The sequence below is a fragment of the Poeciliopsis prolifica genome, unplaced genomic scaffold (assembly GCF_027474105.1).
Source record: "Poeciliopsis prolifica strain line A6 unplaced genomic scaffold, Auburn_PproV2 SCAFFOLD005, whole genome shotgun sequence".
Classification (NCBI taxonomy): Eukaryota; Metazoa; Chordata; class Actinopteri; order Cyprinodontiformes; family Poeciliidae; genus Poeciliopsis; species Poeciliopsis prolifica.
Window position 1 is genome coordinate 10,345,494 of NW_026562380.1, and position 23,756 is coordinate 10,369,249.

Here is a 23,756-nt window from a genome sequence, read left to right on the forward strand (position 1 = left end):
ATTCAAAGTATAACATAATCCAGCAGTAATATGATGTAAAATGTTAAGCCTGTATGTTTAAAATAATTAATCTCAGCGCATCATCTATGACGACACATTAATATTAGCTACTAATAATCTCCTTAAATTAGATTTTTTTTCAAAAAAGTTTGATAGCTTAATAAAGTGTCAATCTTAATTCATTCTAAAACTAGAGTTTAGAGTTTTAAAAAACCAAAAAAAAAAACACTAATTTGTTTTTTTTTTTTTTTATTTGCATGTTCTTTTTTAATTTTATATCATAGAGTATGCATGCCTTTAAAAATAAACTGATATTGCTGGTCTTTTGTTATTATTGTTGTTATTGCTTGCATAATGGTCTATGAATCCCTGAAACTCCAGTCAATAGTGACAGTTAACACTTCAGGTTGATGTGGTCAAAGCCCTGTCTCAGAATATTTGGAGAACATACAAAATAATATCAGGGTACCAAGAGACACAGTGGTAGAGCAGGACCACCATTTATGGAAACTACAGACCTCAAAGCAGCTGCTCTGAGTTTGAGTCTGAGCTCCAGGATATTTGCTGCATTTCTTTCCCTTCTCTCTCTGTTCTTCTTCCAGTCCTCTTGCTGATGAGTAAAGGCCACTTGTTCCATAAAATGTCTTAAAATACGCAACATAAAACTAATTTGAATATTTTAAAAAGGAATGTCCCCTCTTGTTAGTTGGTAAATGCATATTCTACAGATAGGTTTATATTTTATTGAACCATAAGCAACATTTTTTAAAGCTTTTAGTTCTAGTTTGACTTCTTCATCAGGAAAGAAGACTTGTGACCTTTTGCAACCTTTGCATCATATCTCAAAGCATTTTTATTTCCATGGCACGGTCTTATGATTTTGAGAGAAGAGTTTGGTTTTAACTTAAAAGTTACACAAAGCACATTTATATTACTTGAGTAGAATCAATGTAATTTTGCTTTTTAAAGTCTGAAATTTCAAGACTGAAGCTCTTAGTGAGCCTTTATTTGAATACACAAGTGCCTCTAAGCCACTTAAAAAGGGGACAATGAAAACACAAACAGTTTCAAAAATATTCACCTTACTAGTACAATTGTTCTTAAATCCCAAACTTAATGACCCACACTGAGTCCTGCACCCGTACTAATATACATTACTGGAGCAAACCTATTCTAATCTTAGTAGTGAATGTTTTTTTAGATACACCTCAATTGAATAACAAGAGAAACAGAAGCTTAGACATAATTATTCATCCATAAACATAAAATACAAAATGTTTCCTTTTTGCCAGTGACTGCAGTACTTTATTAGAGCATTTTGTACAGACAACATCCAGTGTACATTCAAATCCCATCATACAGACTGTTCTCAATGTCTGCTTTTATCATCAGATGCACATCAAAATAACGCAATAAGTAAATATTTTATAAGATGCAACTTTATTGTCTGAATGGGTCTGTTGGACTGTTCAATATTTGTTTTTGGTCACCAATTGCATGTGCAATACAAGGTATAAATAGAATTTACTTAAAATGTATTTATGTTAAAAAGTATCCATCTTTTATTCAAAGTCAGTGACTTCCAAAGACGTATTTACTGAACTGTACTTACTTTGTAACACTGAAAATACCAAAACAATCTGAATACTTGGTTTTTAAAACCTACTGTATGACTTTTGATTATGTAATAACCAGTAAATAACAGCGTGTTTTTATAACATTGCACTTGAAGAACTTTGTAAACTAGAATTTGTGTGCAGAAAAAAAAAAAGCTATTTATTGACGTTTAAAGGTCAAAATGGTAAACATGGCAATTAATCATGTGACACACTAGAGAACATTAAAGCACAAAAGAACAACCATTAGGTGTGTAACAACACACTGGCTCTGCTAATGTAATAAATTCTTTCAAATTGGTTTTGGTTGCTTGACTGAAATCTTTGAAATAAGTATGTGAATGTCAAAATAAGATGCCTTCCCAGTTAATCTAATTGTTCTTAATTTCTGATCATATATCTGAATGTATATGCGTGCATGTGCATGTGTGTAGATATTGAAAAATTTACACTTTGTTCAGAGGACTATTGCATTTTCACCCAGAATTCAGAGTCAAAGAGCAGAAAGAAATGGCTGTGGCTTTTGCACTCTTTTACATTTCGAAAAAAAAAATACCGTCTTGCATCTCTTTTGAACCCCTGACGTCAAGATAAAACTTATTTAACCAAAATCAGATTATTTTGGGGAATTTCCTTCTCAGCCACAGACAAATTAATCATTTTTTTTTCAGCACAGTAGTTCTTCCACAATGAAGAAAAGATCTAGAAGGAGTGTCAGTGCTGAAATGATTGCTTAGTTATGTTGTGTGTGGTAAAGTGATGCACATTGGTAATCTGTTTTGTATAAAGGGGTTTGTAACTATGCTTCGCTTAACTGTATTTTTTATTTTTTATTTTTTTGTCCTGCAACAACCACATTTTGAACATTTGGGTGAAACACACACCAAAAATAAATAGAATGAGGTAAAATTAAAGCCACGTATGAACTGTTGAAATTAAATTAAACCAATAAAACACAAACGTTAAGATACAAAATGAAACACATTCACTGTTTTGCTGCATCCTATATGGGGCAATGAAAAATGACATGATATATGATATATTTTTAGAATATTTCCAGCTTCACATAAACACAGTGGCAGAGGTGATGCAGGAGCAAATCCAGAGCAAATGTAAAGCGTACAAGAGGCAGACGTTCACACTGCTTACGACACATTGTACAGTACAGACTCCCACAGACAGGAACACCTACAATAGTAAGCAGTTTATTTGGACTTATTATCAATTTGAGGTACAGCGATCCTTTCCCCTGTGAGAAGCTGCCAGATGCCTCCTCTGTAGTTCTCATTTCCCAGAGCGTACAGAAGAGGATTAAAGGTGGGCGAGGTCTTAGCCAGGATAGGAGCGATCTGTGGAGACAAACATGAATATCAGAGCCAAAGCGATGTCAGGTGTTAATTTCTTGTACATATGTACAAAAAAATGTAATTGCTTGGATTACACGGATGCTTTAGAAATACATGGTGAAGAAAAAATACAAAATTCCCTCAGATTCCATAGATGAGGTTGCAGGTGGCTCTTTGGATCTTGGTCTTAATTACATTGGAGAAACTAATGTTTTGACCACTGATACAAAAACAAATGCAAATTTTAACAATGTTTCAATTTTTAACGCCACTGAATTTCCACAACAGTACTAGTATTATATTTTTAGTTCTATTTTTCTTGTCTCCAGGTTGAAAACTATAAATACTTTGTTTTCTCCCAAACATCAACATCCCCTTAAAAATGTATCCATCCTCTTTCTGCTAAAAAGGGTTAAGGTTTGCAAAAGGTCAGGCAATTTTTTGTGTCTCCAAACAAGGGTTGAAAAAAAAAAAAAAAAACGGCTCAAGTCCCCTGAATTAGAGTTATGATCTTTCGGATTAAAAGACTACTTAGTGAGTACATCCCATTTGAAATACAAAACAGCTCACACATTTATGCACTAACACACCGCTTACTATCCTTACCATCCTCAGCTTTGGTGAAACGAGGGTTGCATTCTCCACAGCAGCATAGAAAGCAAGAACACCGTAGGGCCCCCAGCAGAATAGCAAAGTCTTCAGAGGAGTGTTGGGGTTAAACTGCAGGTCAACAGTAACAAAAGCATAAATATGGAGAACTCAAAGCTTCAGTTGAAGAGTGGTTTGTTATCCATTCGGCTAGAGGGGATGGGGGTGGGGATGCAGACAAGTATGCTATTCATCATAAGATTTTCCTCCTAGCAGGCTGGAATAATCACATGCCTGGAATAAAGTCCTAGAGAACAAAAGTATGTGGTAAGATCATTATACCAAACAAATCAGAAAAAAGCCAATTCCTGAAGGGACAGGTGGGTGTAATACTAGAGTCAATGGAGATGTTATTCTCAGCTCCACTTTATTTCATGGTTCTAATGAAGCCTTTTGCTTCATTGAATGCATTTTTTCACAGTGCAAAATTCCAAAAAAGAGGCTTTAATAAAGTTCTGTGATTCAAAGTTACATTTGGCATTTCCAAAATAAGTTTCTCTTCCTTGTATGGATGAATTAGAAACATGTGAACTTTTGAACCTTGTGAGACCTACGCCGTAGTCATAGTTGTAAGTTAATTTACAATAGCAAGCGTGTGATGAAAAGTTACCTTGCTCATTTTTACTCCAAGCACATTGCAATGAGAGTATCCGCTGCTAGTTCAGGCAACTGTGAGTAATGGGCTTATGCAACATAACCTGGGGCAACCTGATTCATCCCATGCAGATCTCTTCTACTCAACTAGGTATATTCAGTTTGTTAGTGAAGCCTTGATCTCCCTCTGAGGCAGCAACCCTTATATATTACACTGCTTGCCTTTTATAGTCTGTTTGGTTACTCTGACTAGAGTCCGTGTGAGGAAATGCCTGACATCGAGGATTATTCTGATTTCTTTTCAGAGCATAGATATAAGCTCCGTAGTGCCTGTTTGTGAAGATTTACTTAGTTAGCAGTTACTATTGTTTCATAGCTTGCAAAATGACTTTTGGATTTATGCTCTTTCTGAATAAAACCTTATTGTCTGTGCTGATGAAGATAGATTTCTTGAGTAATATTTTAGTTACATTCTTCCTTACATAGAATAAATCCAGATTACCTGGGCATGAAGCTAACAGCTAATCCAAAGGAAGCCAAGAGCATCAATTCCAATCTCAAAAGCATCAGAGGTGGGTTTTGTGAATGTCATTTCATCATCCTTAATTTGATTGTCACATTTGTAATGAGCAATTATTTACACCGAAGGTGATGATGACAAGGTAAATAGATGTAGGAGATCGGGCCCCACAAACAGTTTTCCTGTGTGAAACATTTACTGAGAATGGAACATGTAAGGCATTTCTTCAAAGCAAAACAAAACAGTTAGTAACATTTAGTCTAAAACAAAAGAAACATCAGAAATCATAAACCTCTGTGATGTTTTTGCACACTGGAGTAGCTTCAATGGGTGGTATACATCCATTACAGCTAATTTAAAGTTGTTTACACATTAGTTACAACTATAAAGGTAAAATATGTTTGCAGCTAATTACTTCATAGCAGAATCTAACTTCTAAAATCCTGGCCTAGCCCTTTAAATGTGAAATTTCTGTGTGTTCTCTTGCAGAGCATGTGAAATTCCAACTAAAGACTCCACGTTCTAATAACGCAGGTGGATCATGTTTTATTACATTACTTACCCTGGGGTTTCCAGTCTTTTTGAATCTTTGTGCGATGGACTGGTAGGAAGACAGAACAACGAACACCTGAATGCCCATGTTGAAAATGCTCATAGGGATCAAGTATGAAACATAGTTCCTGTTGAAAGAAGAATAAATATCAGCCAAGGAAATAAAGACTCCCTTGTGATGGAATAATACATTTCATTATCATTTATGTATCTATATTATCTCTGATGGGCGTCTTATTAAGCCATTCCACACTTTTACTGAACAAAACTTCAAGTCTGTCTTTGCTTAAATGTACATCATGTTAAAAAACAGTCAAGGCACATGTATCTTCAGGAAATTGACAAAAGGTTGTGTATGGACAGCACCTGTCTCCTTTACTGTAATCTAGTGTGCAGCAAGTCCTGAGAGGCTCGTAATCATACTCTCCCCAGCCGATGAGGGGCATGGCTGCCCAAAATGCAGCAAACATCCAGATAAATAAAGCCAGAGAGATGGCGGTGCTCCACTGCAGCTTCGTCCCTGGATAAAGAAAGATTCAGTTTGTCTGTTTTGTGTACATCATACTTGTGAATCCTTTAAGACTTGAGCTTTTTAAACTTCCCTTGATTGGCTACTGTTTTTTAGAGACTATGGTTATAGCAGAGGAACTAACTGATGTAGGTAAAAAAAAAAAGCTGATAGTCATCCTCATATGAAAAATATCACATTTTAGAGAAGAACAAGGCAGCTTGTTTCTCTGTCTATGATCCCATTTATCATAAGAAACTTTCTGCTTCCTCATCATCATGGTTATCTAAAGCAATCTGAGACAAATTTCAAGCTAGCTTCCCAAAGCTGTTAGACTCTGTGGAGGACAGGAGAAGAAATGGGTGAGGTTTTGACACTGATCATTACCTCCAGGAGTCAACTTACTCGTACAGTATTGATGGTATCTGTCCCAAGCGATAGCTGCAATGAAGTGAAGGCTGGCAAGAGCTGTCATGAAGCCCTGAAAACCATGAGTCTGGCAACCGTCTGAGCCGTAAGGCCAGTACCTGCATGGAGGAGGGGAAGTTGTTATGAAAGCTTGAATTTATGGTAAGAAGATGTGCCCCATGTGGCTATATTAAACTTGATCTTACATTAGTGAAACTGGGGTCGCTTTTCAAAGCCTTTTTAAGGCTAAAGAAAGCATTTAAAAGCCTAAATATGGCTTTTAAAACTGTGGCAAAGTTGGCCTGATTCACAGCTTTGAACTAAAAAACATGGGAAGGGATTAAGAAAAATAGCTTTTAAGACATGAAGGTCTGGCAGAGACCCTAAAATTGTTCTTAAGTGATAGTAGCACTACTTCCAGATATGAAGAAAAAGCCATCAAGGAATTATTTAGGTAAGAATTTTAAAAAATTGTAAAAAGGTGACTCAAGTATTGATTAACTCTCTGATTTAATTTATAAAATAAAAATAATCAGGGAGAAAAAAGTAACAATTCTGGTATAAGAAATTGAAAATAAAGAATGACTAGAAATAAACAGCAACCATTAATTCAGGCAGGCAAACATTTCCAACAAGTTGTTTTTAAAGCATACAGTTTTTGAAACCAGTAGTTAAAGAAAGCAATGTTCATATCCTAGAACAATATAAAGTATGATATTGGTGACAAACATTTGTATATCGACTTCATATTGACACAGCAAGCTAAGCAGATTGAGAATAACATAACAATGAAACTTGTGATCACGCAAATAATCTCACTTTAATATGAATATTGACAGTTTGCTTTGTATCAAATGCACTTTTTGATTAGAAAATCTTTGTTTCTCATTTAGTGAAGTTACTCAAGGTCAGAGTCATTTTACCTCAAAATATTATTACCCAAGTAGAGATAAAAAGCTTGTTGCAGCAACTATAGCTGGAAGAACATTTTGTTCAAAGAGTTAGTCAATGAAATGAGATTGAATAAAGGAGTTGCTACCCATGTCTGCCAAGTGGCTTGTTAAACTGACCTTGACTGCTTTGTTTTTATTTAACTGGAATGCATGTAAATTAATTTGAATCTCATCCAAGGTTTTCCCTTCTCTGGAAGTTTTACACTCATGGTCAGAATTATTTGTTTGTTTCTTTGTTTTTTTTTTGTTTGTTTTTTGTTTTTACAAGAATTTGAATAAATAAAAACAGATAATTACAAAATACTATGAAATAAGTTAATATGAAGCATCTGGGAAGCGATATTTCTTGCTACAAAATGGCCCAATTTGTTTTAAGTTGCTCAGGGATTACGGTGAACAGCTGTTTTCAGGTTCCTTTGACTTGGCTACTCGAAACAACTATTGCTGTTTAGATTGTTGCTTCTGCTTGGAAGGAGTCAGTGTTTTTTCTGGAAAATAACTCCCTTCCTAAGTTGTAGCTCAGATATACTGAATCAAAGAATAAAGCAACATTTTTCTCCATTGGTTTTCCTTTTTCTTTTCAAGCCTTTTAGGGCCACCTGTTGAGAAATATCCCCAGAACATGATGGTGGCACAACCATTCTTCATGTTTGTGGTGATATGCAATGTTTGTTGCTCACCAAACATAGTGTGTAGCTAATTACCAAAAGGCCAAGTTTCTTTCTCATAATTCCCAAAAAGAATTGCAGATGACATTTTCTAAGATCTTGTTGCCAGCATTAATTTGTGAAGAACCCATGTGAGAGCTGTTGCTACCCTATCTGAGCCGCTGAATCTTTAAACTCCAACAAGGTCTAAGTTACTTGGAGTTTTCTTTTGTCTTCTTGTTGTAGCAAGTAAATATACTTCATAGAGGTGTTGTAACATTAATCACTCAGCACAGCTTCTCTCTCAAAAATTAAACCTCTTTTTTTTCAGCAGGGATTTGGAGTCATTAATCCAGGTTGGTGCAGCAACTGGCTTTCATTGTCTTTTGCTGGCTTATTGCAATTCACTTTAACAGACATATCCTGTTGACCCTGTCACACCTTCATCTAGTCCAAACTATGGTGGTATGATTTTTGACAGAGGAGCAATGAGACTTCACTCCTGTGCTACAATCTTTGCACTGACTTTTTTATTATTATTATTTTACTTCAGGGTCTATTTTATCATTCTTTTATTTGTTTTTAAGTCTTTTAAAGACATAAAATCAGCATATTTGTCCAGCCGGCTGCAGCCCTATGCTCCATTTGCCTTCAGGCCAGCTGACCAGATGCTGCAGGTGCTTCCTAAACCAAGGAGGAAATTGAGATGTGATTGAACTTTTTCTCTTGTGGCTCCATTGCTCTGGAATGAAACGGCTCTGAACAAAAGAGAAGCTAATAACTCAGTTGGTCATTTTTCTTTTAAACAAACTTTTTATCCAAGGGTTTCAGCAAATTGCAGGTTGTAGGCTGTTCTTTCTATCTATCTATCTATCTATCTATCTATCTATCTATCTATCTATCTATCTATCTATCTATCTATCTATCTATCTATCTATCTATCTATCTATCTATCTATCTATCTATCTATCTATCTATCTATCTATCTATCTATCTATCTATCTATCTATCTATCTATCTATCTAATCTCAGGAGGAAGTCTATCGACAACTCTCTCAGCTCCTAATTTTAATCGGCATAGTTTTCTCATTTGACCGCTTTACGTATAGCCACAAGAGGCCCAACCCTTGCAATTATGAAAACAGTGCTTACATAACTTACCTCAGAAAGCTGGAAAAAGCTGCAATGGTGGCGTTCATGCAGATGCCGATGTCAGCCATGGCTAAACTGAACACCAGGAAATTGCTGGGGGTCCTCAGCTCTCTCACTTTGAGGAAAGCCACGATTGTCACCGCGTTTAGAAGGAAGCCCAGCAGACCTTTAGGCAGAGAGGAAAATAAATGTTTACAGCTTTATGTATTAAAGCCAGTGCGCGCATCGTCGGTTATTACGACACAGGCAAAACAGCGGCACCATAACAGATAACTACATCGCATCCCTTTGTTTATTGACACGCCACCAGAGGATGTAGTATTCAGAAATGACAGAAATGACGCACAGACTCTATGGGACCGGTGTCCGAGAGGTGACAGGTTCTGGCGTGGAGAAATGTGGAGCATCGTGGCCACTTTTGATGTCTGGACGGATTCCTAGATTAAACACTCACCCTCCACCAGCAGACAAGATCCCAGCGAAAACACATCGAACTCGGAGAAACCCTCCGGCAAAGGGTACGGCGTGACCATCCTGGCTGCGATTTGACGCTGTGTGTCTCTTGTGCGCTCAATCCGCTCATTTACAGTTCGCCTCGATGAGACCGTACAGGGTCCGCTTATAAAGGGACATTTCACGTGAAAAGCATGCAGTTTATTATGTAAAGCCCCCCCTCCCTTTCTCACTCTCTCTCGCTCTCTGTCTGTCGCCCCAATCCGCGCAGGAATGTCTTAATGAACATAACCGCACAAACCGTGGCGCTTACTGCGCGTTTGCTCCCGTCGCAACAATAAAGCCCTCAGCGAGTTACACAACAAGCCTTTGTGCGTTGCTGTCCCGATGATGATGCAGCCGCTGCAGCTGAGAAAATGGGTTTGATGTCCGCGGTTCTCAACAGGTGTCCGCGAGGATGCGGTATACAATCAAAGTCAAATTATGCACGTTTAAAGCAACGATTCTGAAAGCATTTGCATTTGACTTCCCTTAGCCAATGACTTGCAATAATATCAGGTCATTGGCTTCAGGTTTACACGTGTGGACAATGACATTTTTGCCCATTTTTTGCAAAATAGCTCAGTCAGAGTAGATGGGTGCCTGTAAACACAATGTTTTTTTAATCTGGACTAAACTTTTGCGATGCAGCTCTGCTTGTCTTTTGTTTTAGATTGTTGTCCTACAGAACTTTCATCTCAAATTCATAGTTATTCCTCTGAACATCTTTCCTATTTATGATTAAGAGACACAACACAACAGCATGATGCTGCCACCACTATGTTTCATGTTAGAAATAGAGTGATGTATAGCCATTCTCAGAAGAGTTGTATTTAACATGAATTGGGTTTAGGTGACTTTTCAAAACCGCACTTAATTTTATTTTGGGGTGTCAGTCAATCAATCAAAGTTATTTGTGTAGCACCTTTAACAACAAATGCATTTGTGGCTTGTTTGTGTAAAGCCACAAAAAAGTTATACAAACAACATACAGCTGAAAAACCAGCTACACACATCACATTTTATCGAGTGTCATCTTCAAGATCCTCAATATTAATCATACTCAAAGTAAAGGGGGCTTTCATATAATTATATGTAGAAAATAAAAAACAAAATTAAATATGCTCGACTTTATAAAAAAATAAAAAATTCAGTAAAATAGTCAGAAAGTTTTACTGTATTTTATTTATTTATTTATTTATTTTTTTTTTTTATAAAAAACGTTTTTACTCAGGACAGCATTCTTACTCTTTCACTGACTGACCCAAAGCAATTTCAGTGAACTAGCAACAGAGTGCACTGGGGATGCTGTTTTGTATCCTCCTTAATCCTGATCTGACTTGCAGGGCCCTCTGAAACGGTCGGCCATCTTTTCGTGCAGCTTCAACTTTTGACAGACACATTGACCTTTAAGGGATTAAGCCGACTGTGTATTCGTTTACAATGATAGAGGATAAAACTAAATGATTTTTTGAACCCACAGATGTTTTAACCAAAGCTTTACTCAAGCTGAAGTTCCTCGGCTGTGACCCTGGCAGACAGGAATATAGGATGCATTGTAGCTGTGACTAAAACATGGCTCAAAAATAGCTGGTTAAAAACAGTGGAAATTGCATAAAGTGTTAGCATTATCCCAAACCTAAAGAACAGCAAATAGCTTACATTTTGTTAGCTGTTAAAAGCATCTGGGGATTTTCGTGCCAATGGGCTGAAGGGAAACAAACATGACATTGTGCTGCTTTAAGGATTACATGAAAAAATGCTGATGAAGTATAGGTGGAAATATGTAGTGTTCAGTCACATGATATTATGAATCACATGATACAAACAAGGATTAATACAAAAGATTAGAACAAATCTTTTTTTATTTTTAAATTGAGTTGCACAAACCCTATAAAATGTTTTTAAATTACCTTATTCAAGTAATCTGCCACCAAATTTTACTGTAAACTGTAAACAGTAAAAGCATGATGATGTTAGATCTGCATCAAGCTGATAAATTACAAAACATGTTGCATGGGCTGTGTTAGGGGTGTTCAGAGGACCCTTTGAATTTCTTGAAATAATTTTGTGTCACTAAATAATAGTTTGTTTTACTGTTTTGGACAGCCAAACATAGTTAAAGTGTTTTTTTTTACTTTATAGTTTAATCATTTAGTGTGTTTGCAGCTTGATCTCTTCGCTTTCACAAGCCTCTCAGCCAGAACTTGGGTCATAATGCTCCAATTTATGACAGTTTGGCTCAGGATTATTCACAAATATTCCAATGTCAGTTCGTGTGCAGAGTTTCAAACTTCACTCTTTTTATAACATTTTACGAAGTCGATGTGAAACACAAAAATATCTTATAACAATCAAAACTTTGACTCCAGAAAAAAAAGTCTGCCAACATAACATGCCATCTTCTTTTCTCTCTTCTTGGCTGAAAACCAGCTGTAAGAAATCCACCGTCTGTTGTTAAGAAAGAAAATATTGGCTGTAGCTTCCCCTCTGACACTGTCCTACATTTTCATTGAAATATATGAGACAGAGAAAAACTTTGAACAGAACACTTGCATATGCTTATCTTTTTTAATTAAATTATAATTATTGATGGCCTTTCTGTGTTTGGAGAAACACATGCCTGCATTTATTCAAAAATCTTTTATGAATCCATCACATCAGTTTAAAGCTTAATAACCTCTGATCTGACATTCTTTTCCACACATTTGTAAATATCAAGGGGTTAATTATTCCCTTTTATTGTTCCATGAAAAAACATTTCCATAAATGTTATAATGCATTTACACATATCTTAAAACGGTCATAAGAAAGCCTTTAGATCCCTTGGCAGGACCAATACACGTGTTTTTAAAAACCTTTCAAAGGCAGAGCCACCTTGTGGTAAAACTAAGCGATGTAGACTTACATCTCAGCTGTCACAGAAAGGCTGAAATGAACAGCCAACAATTCAGTGGAGAGAGAGAAAAAAAAAACATCCCAGTGGATTATGACAGTTTCGGAAGTGTTTTTTTTTTTTTTTTTTTTTCCAACGATGATAAATAGGGACGTCTCCTCGCAGCCTATCAGATTCCGGGATGCTATACGCATCAAAATGAAACGAAAGCCAGTTCTTCCTCTAATCCCAGTCTATCCTTTTTATCTCGGGACTCACAGCAGTCAGATCACTATGGGACAGCAAAGCGGTGGAACAAAGCCATGCAGGCGATAGTCCTTTACATGAGAGAGAAAAAGTAGCTAAGTCTGTTTAAATTTGAGTGAGGCGCAAAGTGGGCGCACAGGCACACTGCGTATGCGTAAAAGTGGGCCAAGATGCTCCTCGTCCTGCTCCTGGGGCTCTGCGTGGCCACGCTGGAGCTTCCCTCCCCAGTGAGCTCCTGCCCTTCGCAGTGCAGCTGTTTTTACCACAATTTGAGTGACGGATCCAAGGCTAGGTAAGGAAACTACAGAACAAACTATGTGAGCGGACCCTGCGTGGTTTATGCGCACAGGTGCATCTCTTCGGATGATTAGATCTAAACCCGAGGACAGATGTGTCAATAAAGGTGAACTGTGAGTAAAACGGTGAAAAATTAGAGTTCATCTCAATCAAATTAGACCTTTAATAAGATTATCTGTTAAAAGTATTTTTTGCATTATTTCTCCACAACATTTTCCACGTTTTTTTTTTCTTACCTCACCTGAGTGTGTCTTTTGGACGTAACTGAATGCATATGTTATCATCCAGTTTTATTAGATTAACAATTGATAAAAGATTTTTATCCTGCCTGTCAAATATAATTTATAAATATTGGTTTGCCCTTTTCAGAAGCGTGATATGCAATGATCCCGACATATCTCTTGTGCCAGTCGGGTTTCCTGTTGACACATCCAAACTGCGGATCGAGAAAACAGCCATCCAGCAAATCCCAAGCGAAGCCTTCAGCTACCTCTCCAGTCTGGAATTCCTCTGGATGTCTTTCAACACCCTGTCGGCTCTGAGCCCGGAAAGCTTTCGGGGACTGTTCAACCTGGAAGAGCTTCGTCTGGACGGGAATGCCCTCACTGCCTTTCCCTGGGAGTCTCTCATGGACATGCCCAGCCTCAGACTTCTTGATTTGCACAACAACCAGCTCACCTCGCTGCCCGCGGAAGCCACGGCGTACATCAAGAACCTCACCTACCTGGACCTGTCCAGCAACAGTTTGCTGACGCTGCCGATCGAGGTGCTGACCAACTGGCTGGCTGCGAAGCCCGTGCAGGGCCCCGAGAGCTCCAAGATGATTCTTGGTAAGAAGGGAGACACGGGCGTCTCCGGGAGGTTTATGAGCTGGATTACCATGGTGGAAGAGCCCATTTAAAAACCATAATAATTTTTTTTGGGAGTTGTAGGATCTCATTCACTACCATTAAAAGATATAAATAAATAAATAAATAAATAAATAAATAAATAAATAAATAAATAAATAAATAAATAAATAAATAAATAAAAAGTTAGTAGTGTATTTTGCTCCCTTCATTATATTGACTGTGCGTAATGGAGAGTTGCTCTTTGATGGCGGCTGAAAAAACAAAATATTTTTAAATGAAACATAATCTCAACCCTGACCTTGATTTATTTTTAAAATATCCTGCTTAATTCTGAATAATCTCTCTCTGTATTTTATTTTTTATTTTATTTTTTTGTAAAATGTGCTGCTTCAAGACTGCAGTAACACTTAAATGCACCTACCTAAAAAAAAGATTAGACTTTTACCTTAGCGGGTGCAAACCTTGTACAGGCAAGTAAGACATTTTTAAGAATCATTCATCTGTTTTAACATCTTTTGTGGCACCATCAGCTTGCTTACTAAATGAAAAGGTGAAAATACTTCTTCAAATACATAATCGCTGATGATCTGTACTGAGAGTTTAACCTTAAAACTCAAATATATACAGACAGTAATATAAATTATAGAACAACATGTTAATACACATTACTGTTTAAATAGCTTACACACCATCATCATCATCATCATCATCATCATCATCATCATCATCATCATCATCATCATCATCATCATCTATGCTGTCATTATTGCCATAATCATAACTATGTAGTTTCTGAATTAAATGTAAATCCTCTTACAGGATTATCATCATAGCATCACAATCAGCCATCTGCAGGCTGCTCTTTCACTTTGCACACAGCTGCACTTTTCTGTCTCCTCCTCAAGTTTTGCTTGTTTCTCTTCACACACAGGTCTCCATGACAACCCCTGGGTGTGCGATTGCCGACTCTATGACCTGGTCCAGTTCCAGAAGTCCCCCACGCTTTCCGTGGCGTTTATTGACACGAGACTCCGTTGTTCGGCACCAGAGAGCTTCTCAGGGGTCTTGTTCAGCGATGCGGAGCTGCGTCAATGTCAGCTCCCACGCATCCACACAGCAGTGGCACGAGTCCGGAGTGCGGTTGGGAACAATGTTCTCCTTCGCTGTGGGACCATTGGAGTACCGGTGCCAGACCTGACATGGCGCAGAGCTGATGGACAAATGCTTAATGGCACAGGTTAGCTGGCCTTTATTCTTATCAGTGGCATTTCTGGCATAAACAATGTCGAGCTCTTCCTTTTCACCATAACAACAGATCCTATGAGTTACAAATACTGTAAAGACTTTACAAATCCCCAATTAATCTACAGTACTTTGTACATGGGTTGGACATTTACTGTATCACAATAGTTGCAATGAATCTCATAATCTCCTTTCATGAATCTCAATAACCTGGTCCAAGTTTGATCAAGGTATTTCAGATTTTTAGATACAATATAAATAGCCCTTTTAATTTCTAATTTCAAACTTGATGTCAAATACCGTTGTGCACGGTGGAGTGCTAAAAAGGCTTATTTAAAGTACTGGAGGAAGGAATCTTAAAGACATTCAAGACTCATGGCTGCTATGGATTCTGACATGTTACTTTATCTTACATGTTCTTATAGTGTTTACACTGTAGACAAACAAAGCTTTCCCATTCTCTACCAGATGGGAATGAAAAATAAAATCAATAGAAAACCATTCAGAAGTAAAACCAATAAACAGTTTCTGATTTGGATCTGATAGATACCTTTATTTTATTTTGCATTTGGTTTATGCTGCTCAGCAAAAGGTATTGCTGAGCAGGCAACCATGTGAGTCATATCAGCTACCGCCACAGGGTCTCTGTGCATAGTACATGCGTTAGGAGGATTTTTATACTCTGTGGTCTTGTTGTTAATTAAACAGAGAGCTACTACTAGATCCAGTTGGACTGTAAGTCTGATTGACAGCTCCAGTCTTTACAGGCAGTTACACAACATAGACGGCAATTGATGAATGAATATTGTGTAATCAGCTGCCTGGCATGGTTTTCTTTTTATTAGCAGAGATCTTCTCTCAGACTCAGGTTCCTGTTAGATTTTTGTCATCCTAAAATGTTGTTTTGCTTTCATAATTGCATAATAAAGTATATCCATATCTCTCTTCTACCACAGTACAACAAGAAACATCTAAAGAAGGAATCACCTGGTCCATCCTCAGCGTCCCAGCTGTGTCCTACCGCGATTCAGGGAAATTCATCTGCAAGGCATCAAACTATGCAGGGAATGCAGAGGCTGTCATTTCTCTGGTTGTCTCTAACCCACCAAGACCAGAAGGGAACCAGACAAGCACCGACAAGAAGGTGAAAGTCAAGAAGCCAAACCCAGTGGGTAAAGCAGCCTACCAGGAGAAACTGGTGGCCAGATACGTAGTTCCAACTTCCACCTCATCAGCTTTTGCTGCTATGGATTCTGACATGTTACCTGCTGACTCCGAACAGGTCAGCTACACCCTAACTGATGGAGCCGCCCAGGATCCCTCCACTTCCCCCAACTCAGACGCACTACTGGATCTGGAGAAGACAAATCTCAGCAACCTGGCGGCGAACACTTCATCCCTACAGCAGGACCCAGACAGGGTGGTCCGCTCTGTGAAGGTGGTGGGTGACACAGACAATACAATATCTCTCAACTGGAGAGCACCTAAAGCAAAGAACACGACTGCCTTCAGTGTGCTGTATGCTGTGTTTGGGGAGCGGGACATGAGAAAGATCAACGTTGGAGCGGGACAAACCCGTGTAACTATAGACGGGTTGGTGCCCAGGACCAAATACATTGCCTGTGTATGCGTGAAGGGGCTGATTCCCAAGAAAGAACAGTGTGTGATATTTTCCACTGATGAAGCAGCGAGTGCCACTGGCACTCAGAAGCTGATCAATGTGATTGTGATCACCGTGGCCTGTATCATTGCAGTCCCCCTCACTGTCATTGTGTGCTGTGGGGCGCTGAAGAGGCGCATTAAAAAGTACTGGGGAAAGAAATCCAAAGACATTCAAGACTCATATGTGACTTTTGAAACACTGTCCCCTGGCACAAAGGCCAAAGGGCTTGAGGGTGAGTACTTAAACAGACTGAATCAAGAGGAGTCCAACCGATTGCTGTCAGCCCGCTCCAGCCTGGACTCCGAGTCAACAGCAAAGATTGAGGGACAACCTAACGAGTACTTCTGCTGACGTCATGCTCCAGCTCTGGCTCCTGCTCCACGCCATCTTCCGCGCAGTCACCCACATCTGCATAGCAATCCGAAGCCCAATGCCCATCTGCACCATTCTTATCATCGCCCACACTCTCACCCTCATCCATATCCTCAGCACAATCCCTACTCTCACCCCACACAACATCCTGACGTCAGTCCTCCTCCCACACGCTCCCATACACCCACACCATGGGATTCCCCTCCACCGGTTCCTCCTCGCTGGATACTGCCACCGACTCCACCGCCACAGAGACCCAACTTCTATCAAAGGACTTTTGCACGTTGCACAATAATGGAAATCTCAGTTTAAAAACAAAATTGGATCGTTCTGGGAAAGACTGTCCATCTTGCAGATGCTCTGCTCTGCATGCAAACATCCACTACTGGCATCACAAAGTCTGTAAGAAAAAAAAGCAACATTTGAAGCTACTTGCACGACCCAGCGAAAAAAACCTTCTTAATCTAACCTAATTTAAAGGGAACACATTGTATATAACATATGTATGTGTTTGATTTGTAAATACCGACTGAGCCATGTACACTTACATATACAGTTAATTCTGTGCCTCTGTATATATCTGTCATTAGTTCAGAAAAGATATACACATAGGCATGGGTCAACACTGGTGAGTGGAGGGCAGCTGGAGCTGGAGAGAAGTACAGAAAGGACTGAACTATGACACACTGTAAATAAGATGGAAATGAAAAGTTAAATCAGTTTTATTCCCCAGCAATGAGAAATGTAAGAAAATCTATGTATCCATTCAAGGCTAGCTAGAGGCATCATTACCCTCATTTAATGTAGATCTCTTCATTCCCATCATGCCACACATTTAAAGATGATTAAATAAACTTTTATATATCTTTACCTGATATTGTGTGTTCATACTAGTGAGTTACTTAACCTCAACACAACCATTATATGATTCTTTTAAAATCATATTTCAGCTCAGCATATTTTTATTCTGTCTTGTCTCTTCTCATTGCTCAAAATGTACCAACTCTTGAGCCTCAGGGTTCCTTCCAGAGATGATCTGAATTAATTCTTCCATCTAATCTGATGAAGACAAGCATAGCCAGATCATGCTGCTACCACTTTTCACTGAAAAGATTTATTTCTTTTGGTCATAATCCACATCCCATGATGGTACATGAGGTTGTTGTTATTGTTTTTATAATGTAGTCCTACTTTAAACTTCACCAAATGTTATCCCTGGCCTTTTTATTGTATTTCTTGATCTTCATGTTGGTGTTTTATTCACAAAGCTTCTTAACCTTCTAAACCTCTGAGGCCTTTACAGAACAGGTGAAATTATACAAAAATTTAATTTGACATTATTTGGTGAAAGCTATTGGCAGTTGGTTGCATAAAATTTTATTTAGGGGAATCAGAGAAAAAGTGGCAGAAACAGAAAATAATGCCTCATTTTTTGGGATTTTATTAATAAAAATGTCTGAAAGTCACCTTCCCTCCATAAAATAAGATAACAACCAATATTTCCCAATATTTTAATGTGACAAAATGTGGGAAAGTTCCAATGTAGCAAATTTCTATATAATCCCTTGCAGTTGTACTTTCCCTGACCTACAAGACAGGTATGCTAAGCTGATGCCAAAGCTGATACCCAAGAATTAGAACTTCCTTCTTCCTAAACATGTCAGGGATTAAGTTTAATAGGCTTCTGTTGTCTGCTGCCATGGGCATCTCTTTACCACGCATACAAACCTCAGACCTGGTCACGGACTATGGACACGATGATTTACCTTCTGGTTGTAATATTAATAAAAGCTGAACCATGTAGAAGTTATGCTCGATGTTTGAGTGGGTGCAGCTGTTTTGATGACCGCCATGGAAGGTAAGACCAGATTTCATTTGCCGACGTCTTGCTATTTTCTGATGCGCTTATCTGTCTCCGTAAGTCGGTCTGGGATTTCTAGACGAGTTTTGCCAAAAAAAAAAAAAAAAAGTAAGAAATGAATAATAATACTCTACTAGAGGTAAACTAGTGACATTCAGTCATTTGTATAAAGGAAAACCAATTTTAGTTGATCAAATACGCTTTTCCACAGGTCACTCATATGTATGGAAGAAAGCGCCTTCGGGGCCATTCCCGACAACCTTCCAGGCGATTTGACCAAAATACGGATAGAAAAATCCCACTTCACTGAAATCCCCAGGGGAGCTTTTTTCAAAACACCCGCGGTGGAAAACCTGTGGCTGAACTTTAACGACATCACAGTGATAAACTCAAAAGGTCTGGAGGGTTTGGGGAACCTAACCGAGCTCCGTCTGCAGGGGAATAAGCTGCGATCAGTACCATGGACAGCGTTCGAGGACACGCCGAACCTCAAGATCCTGGACCTGAAGCACAACCAGCTGGACGTCCTCCCGGAGCACGCCCTCAAGTTTCTGCCAGGGCTCACATATTTAGATTTGTCCTTCAACCAGCTCACGGTCATATCAAAAGAAGTCTTCCAGAACTGGCCTCTTTATCAGAAAATGCAAAATGCAGAGGAGCGGGATGCCGCGGCGTCCAGGACGAACGTTGTCCTGGCGCTGCACGACAACGCCTGGCTTTGCGACTGCCGCCTGAAGGGCCTCGTGGAGTTTATCACGTCCTTGAGTCCTCCGATCATACTGATGAACTCCTACCTGACATGCTCAGGGCCGGACTTTAGGGCGGGCAAGTTCTTCCACGAGATCGAGCTGCAGGCATGCACAAAACCAGTGGTCAGCACGCCGAAGGCGAACATGAGCCTGCCTCTGGGATCCAACCTCACCCTGCACTGCTACGCCAAGGCGAGGCCGGACCCTGCTGTGTGGTGGACATATGGTCTGAAGATAATCAGAGGATTTCATGGTAAGAGTGTTATGGACTGTCAGCTATGCTGCAGCTCAGGCGATACAATTCTGTGAAATTAGATACTTAAACTTACATTTTAATCACAGACATATAATGCTTATGCCAGAAAGAGTTACATTTGGATATTTGGTATTTATAATAATAAGCGCCATGCTGTGAGACCGTTCTCCATCACCATTCACTTAAGTTGTTGTAGACTGAAATGCAGCTGTTTACATAATAACGTCGGGTCATGGTGTTACAGAGTAAAGCTCATTTCACTTGATCTTTAGACTGGAAACATTCCTGCTGTCCATGACTTTAAACAAGAATCTCTATCCAGTGCATTATTTACATTTTCATTGTTTGATTGGGTGATCTCCTTAGCTGTCTGCTGGAGACCTGCAACAGCATGTAATAAATTATGCAACTACCACAAGAGATACATTTACTATGATGAACTCACACATCTTTATTAGAGGTGCTAGCAGAGCTGATCCTTTCCACTTTGATCTAGCTGAGATGATGAGTTGATTCCCCTCCCAACATGTGATTCTAAGCATCACTATTTAAACAACTGCAATAGCATGAAATTTTGCTGTGTTACATAGAAAACTTGATGACTAACCTTAATAGGTGGCTGCAGTCTAAGTTCCCTCAGTGAACTCATATTCATAATCTTTAGCATAATAATAGCATAATAGTAGATTTTTATTTATAGATACTGTTGATTTTTCTAAAATGGTGTCAGATATGAAAATTAGAATTTAACATAACTTTTCTTTAACTATAGGTTTCTTAGTTTACCCATTTTACTGGCACAACATAAACACTTTCATAGAATTAAAAATATTAGTTGAAAATTCAGCTACATTGTTTAATATAATTTCCAATCCATTTATAATTTGGACCTTTCACTTTAGTGGAATCCTTGAGAAGAAGATCGCTTCATGAATTTTCAAATGAATATTTAAATAATTTTGCATGATAGAATATTTTTTGACCTGCAGAAATGTTAAGCAACTACACACATTTTTTGTTTTCCCAGAGTCCCAAGAGAGAGTTTCCGATGACACCATCAGATCCCACCTGGTGATTCCTTCCCTTAGTGCAGCAGACCATGGGGTCTACACCTGCACTGCTGTAAACTTCATTGGGAACTCCTCGGCAAGCGTCCTCCTAGATGTCATCTCTGCTGACAGTGCCTTGTCATCTCACGTCGCAGGCTTTCCAGCTGCAACGGGCATTGCTGATCAAAATGTCTTCATTGACATTCGCATCGCCAAGCAGACAGTGCGTGGCATCTCTATTGAGTGGTTCGCTGCCCTTGAACGGCCCTCCGAGACATGGTTTACCATTCACTTTGGTCAAGCTGGTGATGATAAGAAAGAAATGACCTACATTGGGCCTGGAATTCACTCCTACTCCATCTCAGATCTGATGCCTGCCACCAAATATGAAATCTGTGTGACTCTAAAGAACCAGATGCCTCGGCCAGGCCAGTGCATTGTATTTGTGACAGGAACTGACATCACAGAGATGGAGCAGAGGGAGAAGCTAATCCATATAGTCGTGATAGTTTTAGCTATGGTGCTCGCCGTGCCGATAGGCATGTACGTCTGCACCAGTGACACTCGAATTCCCTGCTATGAGGCCATCATAGAGTCGTGGAAGAGAAGACAGAGAGAAAGCAACTCATCTGGGATGGAACGGGAAAGACAGGGCACTTTTGACAGCTTGCAGGCCGCCAGTGATGAGGAGCTGGTCAATAAAGATTTCAATGAAGACAGAAAGGTGAGGAGGAGGTCTGAAGACAGATTCCGTAAGGGCAAAGCCGATCAGAGCAGACTTACCGCTGAACTATACTGAATTAATAGCACATTAAACATGTCAACTTGTAATCAAAATCCCAATTTGAATAAATATTATTTTAGATGTATAATTTAAATGTTTGTGAAGTTATAATTTTTGCAAAAACATTACAAAAATTGATGAGATTTTCAGAAACAACAGATGTAAAAACAAGAGCAAAGTCAAATAAATTATATGAAATCATTATTTTATTTAGGAAATTGATTAAGTATTCAGTTGACATCTTTTATGGGCAGCTGCAGTATTTCACAATTCAATTATGTAATCCTGAAATTGTTGAGGTCAAGTTATTGTGATCATGGGTAAACTGTAATTTTCATTAGTCCGAATACAGCTCTGGAAAAAATGAAGAGCCCACTGCACTGAACCACACTGCAAACCTCCTGGTTCTTCCACCAAATATTGATGTCTGAATTCTTCCTGAGTTAAAATATTAGTATTTTTATTTTTAAAAGAACATGAACTTGGTTTTTTGCATTATTTTAGGTCTGAAAGCACTGCATCTTTTTCTGCTATTTTGACCATGTCTCATATTCTGCAAATAAATACAACATTGTTGTTTGAAATTTCAGAGACATGTTGTCTGTAGTTCATGGAATAAAGAACAATCCTTGTTTTATTCAAACATATATCTATAAAAAGTAAAATCTAAGAAACTATTTATTTCAAGTGAGCTCTTAATTTTTTCCAGAACCTTTCAGAACTTTCTCTTTATTGTTTACCTGTTGGTGGTCATAATGTTATGGCTTTTTCAGAAACTCAATAAAATAAGATCTTCACAGAAGCTCCAGTTGATATGAAGAATAAATAGGATTTTATTTATCCTACTTAAAATATAAATAAAGTCCTTCAGTTGTTCAATAGGCCATCTATTCACTTTTATTTCTCCCTTTATTTAGTTTGTAAAGCTACAACATTCTTCACAACACTAATAATAATAATAATAATAATAATAATAATAATAATAATAATAATAATAATAATAATAATAATAATAATAATAATAATAATAATAATAAAGTAATATCTATTACCTTGGATAATGTTTTAATCTGAATTGTTCTCTTAGGGTTTCTCCACTTACTTACGATTTTAAATTGCGTCTTTAATTCAGGCTAGTAATGTGGAAACAAACAAGCAAATAATAAAACTGTGTCCACATGTTTTCAAATATGGATTTGTAGAACATGACACAGTTTCATGGTTTGGTTTTAATTCTCTCTTTCTCCATTCTAGGCCAAGGAGGTTGTGGGAAAGCTGTGAAAGATGACTATTGGGTCACCAGAGTATTTCAAGGATTTGCAACAGTATAGGAAATTTATACATGCATATATTCAACCGTGTGCATGTTTCTCTCATCATCATTTATTTGCTGATTGAAGTTGAATTATGAAGTTGCTACTTTGACAGTGATTGAAATGGATGGGAATAAATTTCTACTGTAGCGTTCTGTTAGCTGGTTTTAGTGTTTAGACATAAAAACAGAAGGTAGCCAGCTTCATAAAAATGCTTTTTAAATGAATGTCTTGACTAGGGTGTGTTCTGTTCAGATAGTGTAATATTTCTCTAGATAATTGTCTCATAGAATGTCTACATAAAACATCTAGCTGTGGTTTTATTGAAACATTTTATATTTGTCTTCCTTTTGCCAAAACCTTCCTTCCTTTTGCAATAAACGAATAATTGTTTTTAAGCAAAATTCAGTTTGATTTATCACTCATGACTTGTACAAAATGTATGTAAAATGTCCTTTTCCTGAGTAAAAACTACTGTCAAGCACTTGTTGTCTAGTCTGCTTATTCCACTAATGGATCTCTGCTTAAGCCTTGTGTTGTCTTGTGGGTAAAAAGCGACCCACTAACATGTTTAGGTGTAGAAAAAATACCCTAAACCATCTTTTTCCAACTTGAAATTTTATGACTTTTCCTGAAATGACCCTGTCATTAGAAAAAGTGAACCGAGGTACTAAATAAAACTTACTTTTCAACAACAATGTAATTTATTGAACACTACTTTGTATATTTTCTGCTGCTCTC

The 23,756-nt window shown here is 38.1% G+C and overlaps 3 protein-coding genes across 6 annotated transcripts; 2 read left to right on the forward strand and 1 right to left on the reverse strand.

The window, feature by feature from the left end:
* Positions 1-1,277: 1,277 nt before the first annotated feature.
* Positions 1,278-9,808, reverse strand: rgra (retinal G protein coupled receptor a). The gene is made up of 7 exons (XM_055030042.1): positions 9,399-9,808; positions 8,954-9,110; positions 6,190-6,311; positions 5,643-5,796; positions 5,287-5,404; positions 3,569-3,682; positions 1,278-2,965 (listed from the first exon to the last, which is right to left on the reverse strand). Exons 1-7 carry the CDS (start codon positions 9,475-9,477, stop codon positions 2,822-2,824), a joined length of 888 nt encoding a protein of 295 aa, XP_054886017.1. The 5' UTR covers positions 9,478-9,808; the 3' UTR covers positions 1,278-2,821.
* Positions 9,809-12,525: 2,717 nt separating this feature from the next.
* On the forward strand, positions 12,526-17,878 carry lrit1a (leucine-rich repeat, immunoglobulin-like and transmembrane domains 1a). Of its 3 annotated transcripts, none has more exons than XM_055030270.1 (5): positions 12,526-12,870; positions 13,245-13,705; positions 14,658-14,963; positions 15,925-16,136; positions 16,251-17,878. In XM_055030270.1, exons 1-5 carry the CDS (start codon positions 12,749-12,751, stop codon positions 16,980-16,982), a joined length of 1,833 nt encoding a protein of 610 aa, XP_054886245.1. In that variant the 5' UTR covers positions 12,526-12,748; the 3' UTR covers positions 16,983-17,878. The 3 variants fall into 3 exon arrangements, with proteins under 3 accessions (XP_054886245.1, XP_054886246.1, XP_054886243.1); XM_055030271.1 differs by having other exon boundaries at positions 15,925-16,112; XM_055030268.1 differs by having other exon boundaries at positions 15,925-17,878.
* A 606-nt stretch (positions 17,879-18,484) lies between these two features.
* Positions 18,485-23,499, forward strand: lrit2 (leucine-rich repeat, immunoglobulin-like and transmembrane domains 2). 2 transcript variants are annotated; one of them, XM_055030286.1, is made up of 4 exons: positions 18,486-18,861; positions 19,076-19,866; positions 20,897-21,642; positions 22,957-23,499. In XM_055030286.1, the coding sequence occupies exons 1-4, from the start codon at positions 18,752-18,754 to the stop codon at positions 22,981-22,983; spliced, it is 1,674 nt and encodes a 557-aa protein (XP_054886261.1). In that variant the 5' UTR covers positions 18,486-18,751; the 3' UTR covers positions 22,984-23,499. The 2 variants fall into 2 exon arrangements, with proteins under 2 accessions (XP_054886260.1, XP_054886261.1); XM_055030285.1 differs by having other exon boundaries at positions 18,485-18,861; positions 20,897-23,499.
* The last annotated feature ends 257 nt before the right edge of the window (positions 23,500-23,756 follow it).

Excerpts from the sequence above, each read along its gene's own strand:
- rgra (XM_055030042.1), bottom strand. The coding sequence starts at position 9,477 with ATGGTCACGCCGTACCCTTTGCCGGAGGGTTTCTCCGAGTTCGATGTG. Across the intron at positions 5,405-5,642 it reads GATTACAGTAAAGGAGACAG|GAACTATGTTTCATACTTGA; the intron begins GTGCTGTCCATA and ends TTCTTTCAACAG. Across the intron at positions 2,966-3,568 it reads TTTCACCAAAGCTGAGGATG|ATCGCTCCTATCCTGGCTAA; the intron begins GTAAGGATAGTA and ends TTGTCTCCACAG.
- lrit1a (XM_055030268.1), top strand. The coding sequence starts at position 12,749 with ATGCTCCTCGTCCTGCTCCTGGGGCTCTGCGTGGCCACGCTGGAGCTT. Across the intron at positions 13,706-14,657 it reads GAGCTCCAAGATGATTCTTG|GTCTCCATGACAACCCCTGG; the intron begins GTAAGAAGGGAG and ends CTTCACACACAG. Across the intron at positions 14,964-15,924 it reads ACAAATGCTTAATGGCACAG|TACAACAAGAAACATCTAAA; the intron begins GTTAGCTGGCCT and ends CTTCTACCACAG.
- lrit2 (XM_055030285.1), top strand. The coding sequence starts at position 18,752 with ATGGACACGATGATTTACCTTCTGGTTGTAATATTAATAAAAGCTGAA. Across the intron at positions 18,862-19,075 it reads TTTGATGACCGCCATGGAAG|GTCACTCATATGTATGGAAG; the intron begins GTAAGACCAGAT and ends GCTTTTCCACAG. Across the intron at positions 19,867-20,896 it reads GATAATCAGAGGATTTCATG|AGTCCCAAGAGAGAGTTTCC; the intron begins GTAAGAGTGTTA and ends TTGTTTTCCCAG.